The 13246-nt window shown below is 36.6% G+C and overlaps 1 protein-coding gene across 1 annotated transcript in view; it reads right to left on the minus strand.

The window, feature by feature from the left end:
- Nucleotides 1–13246, minus strand: part of PolE2 (DNA polymerase epsilon subunit 2) — a 37453-nt gene that overhangs the window by 19375 nt on the left and 4832 nt on the right. Inside the window, exons 3-5 of the mRNA XM_069842876.1 lie at nt 11929–12116; nt 5504–5739; nt 1052–1172 (exon numbers count right to left, since the gene is read on the minus strand). Of these exons, the coding sequence (XP_069698977.1) occupies nt 1052–1172; nt 5504–5739; nt 11929–12116 (545 nt within the window). The remainder of the gene's footprint in view (nt 1–1051; nt 1173–5503; nt 5740–11928; nt 12117–13246) is intronic.

Here is a 13246-nt window from a genome sequence, read left to right on the forward strand (position 1 = left end):
ATGAAAGAGTAATGGAACAGAGAAAAATTCTCTCTGGTGCCGGGATTTGAATCCGGGTTTTCAGCTCTACGTGCTGACGCTTTATCCACTAAGCCACACCAGATTCCACCCTGGCGTCGGAAGAATCGTCTCAGTATTAAGTTCCAACTCTTGTGGCCGCCCTCTGCACTACGTCATAGATATCTATGAACCTAGGGCCGAAGTCCACACATGTGCTGAGGTGCACTCGTTATGAGTGACTAGTTGGCCGGGATCCGACGGAATAAGCGCCGGCTTAGTGGATAAAGCATCAGCACGTAGAGCTGAACATCCAGATTCAAATCCCGGCGCCAGAGAGAACTTTTCTCCGTTCCATTACTCTTTCATCGTATGATGACGCAGAATATCTGCATGGAAATATCATATGTACTTCGGTACATTAAAATAATATATATGATATGCGTAAATCACGAAGTGATTTAAGACGGCGCTTATCCCGTCGGATCCCGGCCAACTAGTCACTCATAACGAGTGCACCTGAGCACATGTGTGGACTTCGGTCCTATGTTCATAGACATCTATGACGTAGTGCAAAGAGCGGCCAATAGAGGGAACCCAAGAGTTGGAACTCAATCAGAGACGATTCTGTTCGGCATCGGGGTTGTATCCGGTGTGGCTTAGTGGATAAAGCATCAGCACGTAGAGCTGAAAACCCAGGTTCAAATCCCGGCGCTGGAGAGAATGTTTCTCCGTTCCATTACTCTTTCATCGTAGAAATATTTAAGTTAAGGTTTTATTTTTGCATCGTCTGTGACACTGTACTAACATTCTATTTCATCAATAGCATGCTTTTTCGTTAAGCTGATGAGCTACTGAGATTTTTAAAATCTACAATTTTCAAGTTAGAAAGTCGACACTTTTACAGAATATGCATATCAATATCAAAATCATAATCACACATTGGTAAATTTTAATCTTTTCTCATAAACACTTAAAAGTCTTCTAGTGCGAAAATTAAAAAATTTCTCAAAATTCGACTATTTTCAGTAGCACATCACCTTAAACTTCATACCTGCTTGTACTTGAAGGTTCTGGTGGTGGAAAGCCCATTCCTGAAACATGGAACACTTTGTCCTCATAAGAGCCTTCGGCCAAAACGAAACAGTTTTCAGTATGAAATCCGGTATGATACCTGTGAGTTACAGTTAAGGTAAATATATGAAAAGTTAGGTATAATTACAGGCCTTTCAAAGCTATAGGTTCAAATACATCCAAAGAATTAAAACACTGCATTGTAATTTTTTTTCTGTCTTTCATTGGTTTACTATTCATAAGAGAACTACTCACGTAATATGTACTATTCAAATTTTCTTTTGCAAATGGTATAGTTCGTCTTCATGCTGGACCATATGCCTTTCGAATTTGCCAACTGTTCCACATACTTTATACTTGAACCTAATTGTACTGTGATATTCTTTTTTGTGTCATGTTAAAATGTCTTTTGAACAAATATCGCATTTGTACTCTATTGCACTATGTTTGTCCTTCACATGTGCTGTCAATCTTCATTTATGTGAAAATGTTTTGCCATAAATGTTGCATTTGTTCTTCATTTTTCTTCTTTATGCAGTCAATTGTTGAACAGTGTCTTCCACATCCGTCGCCTCCTCCTTCAATGCTTCGTGTTTCCTTTTTTCACCTCTTTTAGTTCTCTGCTGAAAACAATAATGTAAGTTAGTCATGCATACACACTACTTTTGATGTCAGAACAACAAAAAATACACTCACTGCTTTGTGGTTAGGACATGTTTCAATGTATTTCTCCCACCAAAATCTATTTTTCCCCTTTTTATCCTCCTCATCAACGTAATTTCTATAAAATAAAAAAAAGAAGAAATACCAATCTATATCACAGACACACTCATTGCTACAACTCCAGTTGTGAACGAAATTCCTCCATGGAAATGGGTGATTCCAGAACACAGCATACAAATTCCAGGAAATCATTCCAAAAATGAACCTCCATACAGTCTTAAGTTAGATGCCATGGAACTACTCTGCAGCACATAGAAGGATCACCTTCAAATTTATATAGATGGATCTCTAAATCCTAATAATGGGACATCAGGAGCAGGGTATTATATTCCAAAATATCAAGAAAGTTATTTCATACCATGTTCATCCTCCTCCAGTCTTGACACTGAATTGCTAGCTATTGATGCTGCTCTTCAGTGTGTTACTCAAATTTCTGAAAAATCTATTTGCATACTTACCGACTCCAAGGGGGCTATATTTAATATAATTAAATATGTACCAAACCTATATGCACATAGAATTATTCCACTTCAGAAACAACTAAGTAAACTAAAAGAACTCCAAAGGAAATAACATTTCAATGGATACCTAGTCATTGTGGTATACCTGGAAATGAGAAAGTCAATAATATTGCAAAACAGGCAACATATTTGCAACCAAGACCTCTTCAAGTGATATCTCTGTCCATTGCTTTTGCTTCAGTAAAGTCTCATTTTACAAACCTACGGATCAACAATTGGCTCTCTTCTGACAAAGGAAAAATTTTACAGTCTGTACAAAAGAAACCAAATGACCTGGAAATGTACAAAAACTTGCCCAGACATGTTCAAACATTTTTAACAAGAGCCAGAACAGATCACATTGTCACTCAATTGTACCTACACCGATTTCACCTTTCTGATAATCCTACTTGTCTGTGGTGTAATAATCATGATGAAGATCTGGAACACATTCTTCTATACTGTCCATCCATAAACCACAAAAGAAGTAAATTAAAATCATCAGTACCAGTTGCTGAAGACACAGCCCTGCAGTATATATTGACTACACCCCAACTCTGGCTACTAGCAACAGGCATCTATAATGAACACTGATCAAAATACCCCTCATTTCTCGTGAAAAACAACTGAATAGACTACAGTGGACTATAGTGGACTATATGTTGTCAGCAAACAGCTGGATACATTAAGAAGATTGATTGATTGATTCTCTTCATCAAGTCGACCTGGTTGGCAAGTTGGTATAGCGCTGGCCTTCTATGCCCGAGGTTACGGGTTCGATCCGGGCCAGGTCGATGGCATTTAAGTGTGCTTAAATGTGACAGGCTCATGTCAGTAGATTTACTGGCATGTAAAAGAACTCCTGCGGGACAAAATTCCGGCACATCCGGCGACGCTGATATAACCACTGCAGTTGTGAGCGTCGTTAAATAAAACATAATATTTCTCTTCATCAATGACTATTTTCACAATTTCAGTTTTCTGTTAAACAAAACGATAGCAAATATAACACATCACAAATACAATTATACTTCATATGAAAAAATACACGTACCGGTTTTTAGTTGGGATGTGTCATCACATCTCTACCGATAAAATCTCTTTTTTGGAGCTTAAACAACCACACCCAAAATTTCTAGTTTCTGCAAAAAAAAAATATATACCATTATGTATATCAGTATATCATAGGCTATTTAGAATTAATTAAAGTCATAACCAAACTGTACTCACCTCTTTGTAAGTGAGGCAGCTAGGATCACACAGTTCCCGCCAGACGCGTAAATGTGACTCGGAAGGATAGGTGCATTCAATCAGATGTTCACCATTACCCAAGCAGGTATTGTGGTGGTAGGTATCATGTGTTGAAATGGAATTTAAGAAAAATATTTTCATATTACCACGTGGTAACACTAACGAGTAATCAGTATGTCACCGATTTTGACCATGCTGCTCTTCACCTCTGTATGTATTTTATTAGAATTGTTCCTGTTGTACTTGCGAATTATTTGATATGGTTCATCTAACCATTAATCTCTCATACCAGTTGGATATGAATAAGTTACCTCAAAGGGCACTCTGCAATGTTCTTCTTTCGTTATTATGGAATATCAATGCCTAACACCTCTACATTCTTCAAAGCTTATTGTCCATGACTCCTTATCACGTCCTAATACTTCTGCTTTTATATCAGCGATGTGCAACAAAAAAACTAGTACATATTTCACAACAGAACTTTCTCTTGAACTGACCGGGGAACAGGTGATGGCTGAAACAATAACACATGTGAAGGGTACACGGGAATAACGATCAAGGTCCATTTTAGAAAGTTTCGAGAAAAACGAATTTTAAAGTTTAAGCACTTAATACTTTGTTATGTGTGTATTTAATAGAAATTGACGTAGTGGAATGTCAAGAACGATTATTTCTTATTATTAGCTAGACCACATGATAGTACTTCCTTTCCACTATAATATGGCATTATTAACTCAATTTCGATTTTTGATGGACCTTGATCGTTTTTCCCATGTACCCTTCATGTGTCAAATAAGGCCAACAGCAACTATATGTATTCGAGACATAGCTTTCACTTTGACATGACTGTCACACAGGAGCAACAACCCCCCCCCCCTCCACTATCAGTCAAATGTTGCAACCCCCAACGACAAATACTCATCTTCTTTCACAATAGCCCTGCCAAGACTCTGGAATTCGCTACCTGCTAGCATCAGGGGCTGTCGAAATAAAATTGAATTCAAACGCAAACTTACTAGGCACTGGTCAGTAATTGATTTCTTGTAAATAGTTTCCTTGTTTTGTTATTCTAGGTTTGATTTGTAATTCAGTAAATATAAAATATTCTTTATTTTTCTATGATAAATTATCTAGCTTTAATTAGTGAGGTAATCTTTTCGTACTTTGATTTTTATTGTAATTGTAATTGTAAATTTAATGCTAATTGTAATTTTATTTGTAATTGTAAATTTAATACTAATTGTAATTCTATTCTTCATATTATAGTTGCAATCTCTTGATAGATGGGCAGAGAAGGCCTGATGGCCTTATCTCTACCAGGTTAAATAAATAAATACTAATACTAATAATAGAAATCGCAATTAAATACTCCCATCCCGAACACCATCTCTCTCCCATTATCCAATCACATACGAGCCTCACCCCACCCATTCAGTATTCACGACCACTCACATAATTGGCTTAGTGCACACATGTGGTAAGTGCTAATTTCTTACTTTTGAGAAAAACAAGTTTGAGAAAAACAAGTTTTTATTTTCAATACTTCATTCACTTCAATTAATATCTATTCTCAAAAAGTGAACATAACATAGGAAAATCTTATTATTCACTTCCCACATTTGTGCACAGTAAAGATACATCTCACAGGAGTTCGATTTTGTACTTAACTCAATTTGACCAAAAAATGTACTTAACACATGTGTGCACTAAGCTATTGATGAAGTCTCCATCCCCATTTGCCAATCGCAAATCCTCTCCACCCCATTCACCAATCGAATTTGAGAACCACCTGATGCACCAATTAAAATTGAGATCCCCACTCCTGCTTCAACCAATTACAGGTCTCTTTGGCTACGCCCCTCCAAGCTCTCAAGCCTATGACGTCAGTACACTTTGTATACTACTGACATTTACATGCTTCTCTGGTTCATACACATGTTAATGATAAAAAAAGGATATTGCTTCTGACAGGTCCAATTGCAGAATTCCAGTTGGATCTTCTAGATAGTACCGGCCCTCTCGCAATTGTGTGAGAAGACCCAGAACGACCACCTCCGCTATTCTTCCTGAAAAGCTGAGAAGAAATTCTACTGGCTGCAACTTGAACTTACGATTAGCATCATCAGTAGTCGTTCCTAAGATAGCTGGAGTAAACAATTCGTGCCGTTGGGTACGCTGAAGTAGGAGCTTGTACCTGATACAAACAGAACAAGACAATTACTGATCAACTATAAGTATTAAGGAAGCTTCTAGGAATCATTCAATTTCAGAATTAGCTAAAATACTGAAAGAATTATGTCGGGAAATTAAAATGAAATCACAGAAGAAAAATAAGTACTAGCAGCTTTTTTTGTAAATTTCAAGAGCTTACAAGATTAAATTTCGAGAAGAGAATTAGACTAGACGGCATTTCGGAAGGCGGTTAGCTTCTATATGCGCCGTAGCATTTCTGGTATGTGACGTCACAAGCTTGTACAGTAGAACCAATCGGAATCAGTCTGTAATAAGTACTTCCCGAGTTCATTTGTTCACATGTGAGTGTTTCAATACAATAAGTAAAACTAACATTTACTGTGTGTATGTAAGATAAATAAATGGAAGAAGAGACTGCAAAAAGACAAGTATTACACAAGCAGGCGCGGAAAATAGTGTTTAAGGCAGGCTCCGCCAGGTCGAGTCAAGATCGCGAGAGGGCATACAGGTCTGCTTAGGGCTTCCACTGCGGGCAGTACAGTTGTACACTGAAGTCCATCAGTGGTGGAACCTATCGAGGTTGCTTGGGGGCACGGGTGCTCTGCATTTTGCACCAGGAAAATTGATGTGCTGAAAACATTAATCTTAGCAATGTAATGGATGTTGTTGTGCGAACAATTAATTTCATAAGGTCTAAAGGACTTCATCACATGGCGTTCAAAGCACTACTTGATGATATTAACAGTGACTATGGGGATTTACTCTACCATACCGAGGTAAGGTGGTTAAGTCGAGGAAAAGTTCTGGAACGTTTTCTCGCACTTAGAAACGAAATTGCTTTATTTATGGATGTACATGGGAAACTTGTTAGAAGCCTTGAAAGAATATTAAGAATAATGCAACAATTGTGCGAAGACTTCGAGCGTAGATTTCAGGATATGAGAGAACTTGAACAACAATTTCAGATATTTACAACACCTTTTTCAGTGAGTGTCCTGGATATTCCTGCTGAATTACAATTAGAAATACTTGATTTACAAAGCGATATTGAGCTAAAGGATAAGTATCAAAACAGAAAAAGAATTAACCATTTCTACACTTGTTTTCCACGAGAAAGGTTTCCTAAACTGCACAATCTCACTGCAACAACGTCGTGCATGTTCGGGACAACCTACGTATGCGAAACACTGTCTTCTTTAATGAAGTTTACAAAGTCACGTCACAGAAGCCAATTAAGTGATGAACACTTGAAAGCATGTTTGCGATTGGCTGGTACTAAAATAATAGCTCTGCGAATTGAAAAGCTGCTTACTAACAGAAAACTGCAAAAATCGCCGCGGATCTCTGATGTATAAGAAAAAGTACTATTATTAGAGATTTGAATAACAACGTTTGCACTGTTGTTTTATTTTGTTAATTGAACTGTATAGCAATGAGTGGAGACAAACAGTGAACAGTTTTATTTCGTAGTATGTTAATCTGTATAAAATTTTATATTTTGTTTTGTTTCATTGTTGTGCAAACATGCAAAAATTTATTTCGTATATAGTTAACTGTACCAAATTGTATAGAGTACTGTTTTCAGTACAGTGCAATTAACAGTGAAAGTGTACTTCAATTAAAAGTTGAAATCAATTTATAATCTTATCACAAATTTGGTTCACATACAAGTTCTTGGCTCCGCCACTGTGGAAGCAGCTACCCTTGCCCGCAGCCGTACATCAGGGCTTGAGGGTTTGTATGTACGCACAAGAGTGTAGTCACTTGACGCTCCCTGGTTTAAGGTGTACAATTATTTTAAAAACGTTAACAAGCAGAACGCTGCCGGCCATCTTGATGCTGGTAGCAATGTTGCCAACATGCAAGAAACGACTGCAGAACCATGTGGTGTGGGATTGAGAACCGTGCAAAGAATATTGTTAGTGAAAGAAAGCGGGTTTGTTTGGTAGTAATCAACGGCCAAGGTCATTATTGTCTTTTGATAATTTAAATTCTCTCCTGCGCTATTTGTATTGCACGTGCGCGTGAAGTATGATGTTGCCTTGCTCTATCTGTCTCTTTTGACGCAAACGCTAGCAGACTACAGCCTTCCGAATTGCTGTCGACTCTAGTACATTAAATTAAAAATATTAATGTAAACAAAACATTTAAATACTTTTGCAACTTTTTCATTTGGAGCTCGTGTTCATCTGCACCCAAATATGAAGAATGTAAAGATACACACTGCCTCCTTCAAGAGCCACGCAAATATAAGATACACATTGTGGTGAGTCAGGAATTAAAGAGAGGACTCGTATCAATTTCAATGAGGCTAGAGGAAGCCAGGTCCTCTGCTCTAGCATGTAGTGTAAGTATGTATGTATATATGTTACAGTGATAGCCAAATAAGTTTAGGACATCTCTTAAAATTATAGACTACATATTTCTTAAATTTTAGGAAAATATTGCATGCTCAAAAATGTCACCCAAATGACTGTAAAGAAATTAAAAATATTGTTGAACTTAATATAGGATATTCTGAGAAAAGGTTCCAATATTTATAGAGGAGGTATAGTCCGAATCAGCTTACTTAATACCCTAAGGGTGAAACCTAAAGATACGGTCACACATCGCTACTTTTGCAGCGCAACTTTTGTACTCCAGCTGCAAATGTTGCGTGTCGTGTTCACACGTAAGCCAAAACTAGCGCGCTGCTTGCTACTTTTCGTGCTGCGCAACCCGAGTGCTGCAAAAGTTGCAACTGGAGGTTGCGAGTCTGTTCAGACGCAAGGCGCTACTTTTGCAGCAGCAGTCATGCTGCAGGTTTCCATCTCCGTGTTGACTTCTCAATATACATTTTGTGGTTATGTTCGCATTATTATGAAACTAATGCGAAAGCTTCCTTATCTATTATTTGCTTTTCTGTCCTAACTAGTATTCAGAAATTGGCATTATTTTTACTATAAGCTTTTAAAAACGCCTATATACTTAAATGATAACTGAAAGCATCTTCATATAATCAATGTTGGCAACCCTCCTGTTTGGACCTACGCTACGGAAAATTTAAAAAATGAATTATATCGTCAGCAGTTATGCTCAGACTGTGTTGTGTATTTAATACATGTTACAAATAATTTATTTTCATCACATTTAACATTAAAATATATCCAAACAATAACAGTATCATTGGCACATTTGGGTGGTAACACTGGTTGCAACCGCAGCAAAAGTTTCAACAAAACCGATATCAAAAATGCTGCAGCTGCAACCCTGAGAACCCTGTTCACACGTCACTACTTTTAAGCTGCGCGCAGCATGGAAAAGTGGTGGGCAGCAGGTACGGCAGCCGCTACTTTTCGGGTTGCAGCGTTGTTCACACGTCGCAGTACAAGAGTTGCGCAGTTTTTTGTACTGCAGCGCTGCAAAAGTAGCGACGTGTGACCGTACCTTAACTATTCTTCCCCTATTACTACATATGCTAGTGAATTATAGTGATATTCTAGCTCTCAGGTTGAATTTTCTTTTACCAACTCTGCTTCGAATTTAGAGTACTGACAAATACTACAAACTGGCAGTTCTTTTCTAACTGTTATGTTGGCAGCAACAATTTCGGTTTGCAGTAAGGGAAAGTGATGAAAATGCAAGTAAATATATTTTTAGGTTAGGTCTCATGAATCGTAAACTGTTTAGTCAAAGCAATGAATTTCATGTTACCACACAAAATAGATTTTAATATTAGATCATACTAATCCTAATTACCAACATAATATGCGAAAGTCCAGGAGGAAAATATACTATATTATAAATCATTGAACCATTTAGGAAACACTTCGCAACATAAAGATGAGATGTGATAAATAAGCAAGATATTGTTATTGGTAATACTGTATTTGTATTATTATTATTTCAATATGCAGCATTGTGATTTTATCCTCTTTGGTGATATCTGGTATTAGTTGGCAACACTGAAGAGACGGCTAAATTAGATTTTTAGGAACTACACTTACGTGATCTTCACTATAGTATGCATCAAAACAAGAAATAAAAGTCATACAAACATGATTCCTAAAATTAATATCTTCTGAGTAAGGGGCAAATGTTTACCATTACCTACTGTAAGAACAGCATATCTTTCACTGTGAACTCTATGGCAAGAAACAAATGAGAAATACACAGAAATAATGAAGACATCTATACTGTTTTTTTTTTAAAGATGGGACATGACAGTTTAGCAGCCGAACTTGGAACTACAGTGCTATGTTGCCAATATGGACTACCACGCTGCCAGTTGATGGAAGGTATCACCTGACGTTACGATGGCTGACGTTAAAACATTCATTGACAATTGACGCAAAGGTAAGAAAACAATACAAAAATCGACAGAGAATCAAAGACGAAACATATCAATGCTAACATTGTGTGCACAATAAATGTCGCCAAGAGAGCTATTAAGCACTCGCCACGTGGGAACGGTAAGTTTGGCAACTCAACCATTGTTACCATAGCAAGAGGCCTACCATGCTATGTGACATTCAGTTGTTTTTCCGATCGCAACGTTCCTGTCATGTCCCATCTTTCAAAAAAACAAGTATAAGAGAAGCTTGATATGATGCACATATTGGACTATATTGATCAATATTAAAATAAATGATGTCAGAAGTGAACAGAATGTCCAGATCCAGAATTCCTAGGACAATTTTCAATTATCGACCAAATGGAAGATCTTGGGATCCTCCATGAAGCGATGGGTGGAAAATTTCTTGTACAATTGAACAATTGTTACATAACTATAACATTAGGAAGATGAGTTAAGAATGGGGAGGTTCTAAGTAATCAGCATGTATGGATGTTGATGGGTTTCAATAGTATTGACTCCTTAAAAAAATTAACTGGTTTACAAAATATATATTTCCTGCATCTACACAACTTTATGTTAAAGCAGTGGTTCTCAACCTTTTGCAGTGATGTACCACTATTTTTAATTTAGGACGTCAGCTCTGTCACTAACCAAATTTATAATGGCTAATCGTCAAATGTCACTCCCAGGGTCATAATAATTAAAAAACAGTTCCTATTTGAATTTATTTAATGGAGTGTTCCATGAAATATACAGAAAACAGCTATATATATGTTTATATTTTAAGTTAATTTATGAACAAGGTGCCAGTGCAGGTGTTATGTGCTGTCTCTTCTCACTTTATGGAACAAGTTTTGATGGAGAAATCATTGCAATAAGTGAGTCTCAGGAATCTTCTATGCCACATCAATAAATTTAGGAATGCAGTTATATTGTCAGACTCCAAAGCAGCTATTCTATCAATAGTCTCTAAACACACACCTTCATCTCAAACAGCAGAAATAACTAAAATGCTCTCTCAATTAATATCACTCAATAAAAGAATTGTATTCCAAAGGATACCATCCCATTGTGGAATCCTGGGAAACGAGAATGTGGATGCACTAGCAAAGAAGGGCAGCACTGCTACTTACAGACCTGTTACTAAATCTACGTATTACTCTGTGAAAAGATTTATTAAATCTACATACTTAGACTTCAACAAACAAAATTTGATAACACAATCCCAAGGGAAAAAATGGAACTCTCTGCATCATAATCCACAGTTAATTCCCGATTTACCACGAAAATCGTCTGTAGCTGCATTTAGATTGGCAACAGGCCATGATTGTTCAGCCAAACACCTGCATAGAATTGGAATATATCAGTCCCCTAACTGCCCATTGTGCAACTCAAACCAAGAAATGGATTCGGAACACCTCAAAATCTGTGCTTCAGTGGCTGGCCATGATAATATCTTTGAAAAATATTGGAGTGCAAGAGGTCAAATGACTTTATTGTCAAACGCCCGGCATTAGAAAACAACAACATATTTTTATTCCATAATTTATGTACCACACAGCAGTGGCTCATGTACCATGAACCACAGATTAAGAACTACTGTGTTAAAGTGATAATGCTGAGAATTCTAATGGTAAATGAACGATACAAGTCTCACTATGTATGTATTACTGTCAAACAGAAAGTATTAATCACGTTTATACAACAGTAATCAAACTCAAATATTAAACATATGTTAAAAAACCAATATATCTAATAAAAATGTAATTTACTGCAACTGGTGTCTCGTTAAAACACTAATCATATCTCTTTAAGAACGAACATTTTAACCATAAATACATGATTATACTGTACCTGTCTCTGAAGAGATTAGCTTTGGCCAAAGGGGAATCAAAGAGTTGTGGTGCTGCATTGTGAACACTGTCAGCATTGATTTTGAGAAATTTTTTTCTCTCTAAATTATACACAAAACGAGGCACTTCAAATGCATTTATAACATTTAAAACAGTTTCAGTTTCATCTGGACCGCTCCTAATACAATCCTGTAAACAGTGTAATGAAATTAGTGCATGATATGAACAAGTTACAGTCTACACTATTAGAAGTAGCTCAGAAATCATATTTTAATTGCACACACAATATTTGATATTAGTAAACAATTTCGTTTCATTCACAAAGTGTGGAGATAATGTATTATGCATTCAGTATAGAATTGTTGGCAGCAATCTATAGAAACAAGCCATGATGTCATTTAACAAGCTGAAGTTGGCATGTACTGAAAGTGATTGTAAAATATGTTAGATCCATATTTATCAGTGTACGAAGTTTTAGTATCAATTTCACGAACCGTTATGTCATCACCTACAGCAGCGTTTCTCAAACTTTTTTTAAGTGGGGACCACTTTTTAAAGTCAGAACAGTTCTGCGGACCACCTTACTCTTGTTCCCTTCATTTTTATAGCATATTTTAATACCAGTATAGTCTACTTATATTTTAAAATAGAATTAATTACTTTCGTAATTATATTTTTTGTAGCCAATCACAAGTAACCTATAACAAATTCTGTGCATTGTTGATTCATCGCTTGCCTGTTAACAGTTAGTTGTGTGAAATCCTTCTTATGTGGTACACGCTAGTAGTTTGCCCATGTCTCTGTTAAATAGTGTCCATTATAAATAATGGAAAACTGGCTTTGATCCGGATCTTTGAAAAGAAAGGAACATGATGATACGCTTCATTTAGGCAGCGCTAATAGTTCAGAAGCTGTGTGTGAAGAAATATATTATTTATAGTGTCATTAAAGAAATATCTAGTCCAAGTGATAGCTGTTCAAAGAAAAAATAGTTTCGTAAATATGACAAGAGTTATTTGGAACTTGGATTTACTTGGTGTAGCAATGAGAGCGAACCAAAACCTCGGTGCGTTGTTTGTTACGAAGTGCTTTCAAACGAGTGTATGAAACCCGCGAAATTGAAACGGCACTTAGAGACGAAACACGCAAGTGTAAAAAGTAAACCTGTCGGATTTTAAAATAGACGGAATCTAAAATTTCTTATATCGTCATCTGGAAAAACAAATAAAAAATTAATGCAGAAACATGCCCGATTTTCAACAAGTAAAGATGCAATTTGACATATTCTATTATTGGTGTACGACGTACAGTATGTGCCC

The sequence above is a fragment of the Periplaneta americana genome, chromosome 13 (assembly GCF_040183065.1).
Source record: "Periplaneta americana isolate PAMFEO1 chromosome 13, P.americana_PAMFEO1_priV1, whole genome shotgun sequence".
Taxonomy (NCBI): Eukaryota; Metazoa; Arthropoda; class Insecta; order Blattodea; family Blattidae; genus Periplaneta; species Periplaneta americana.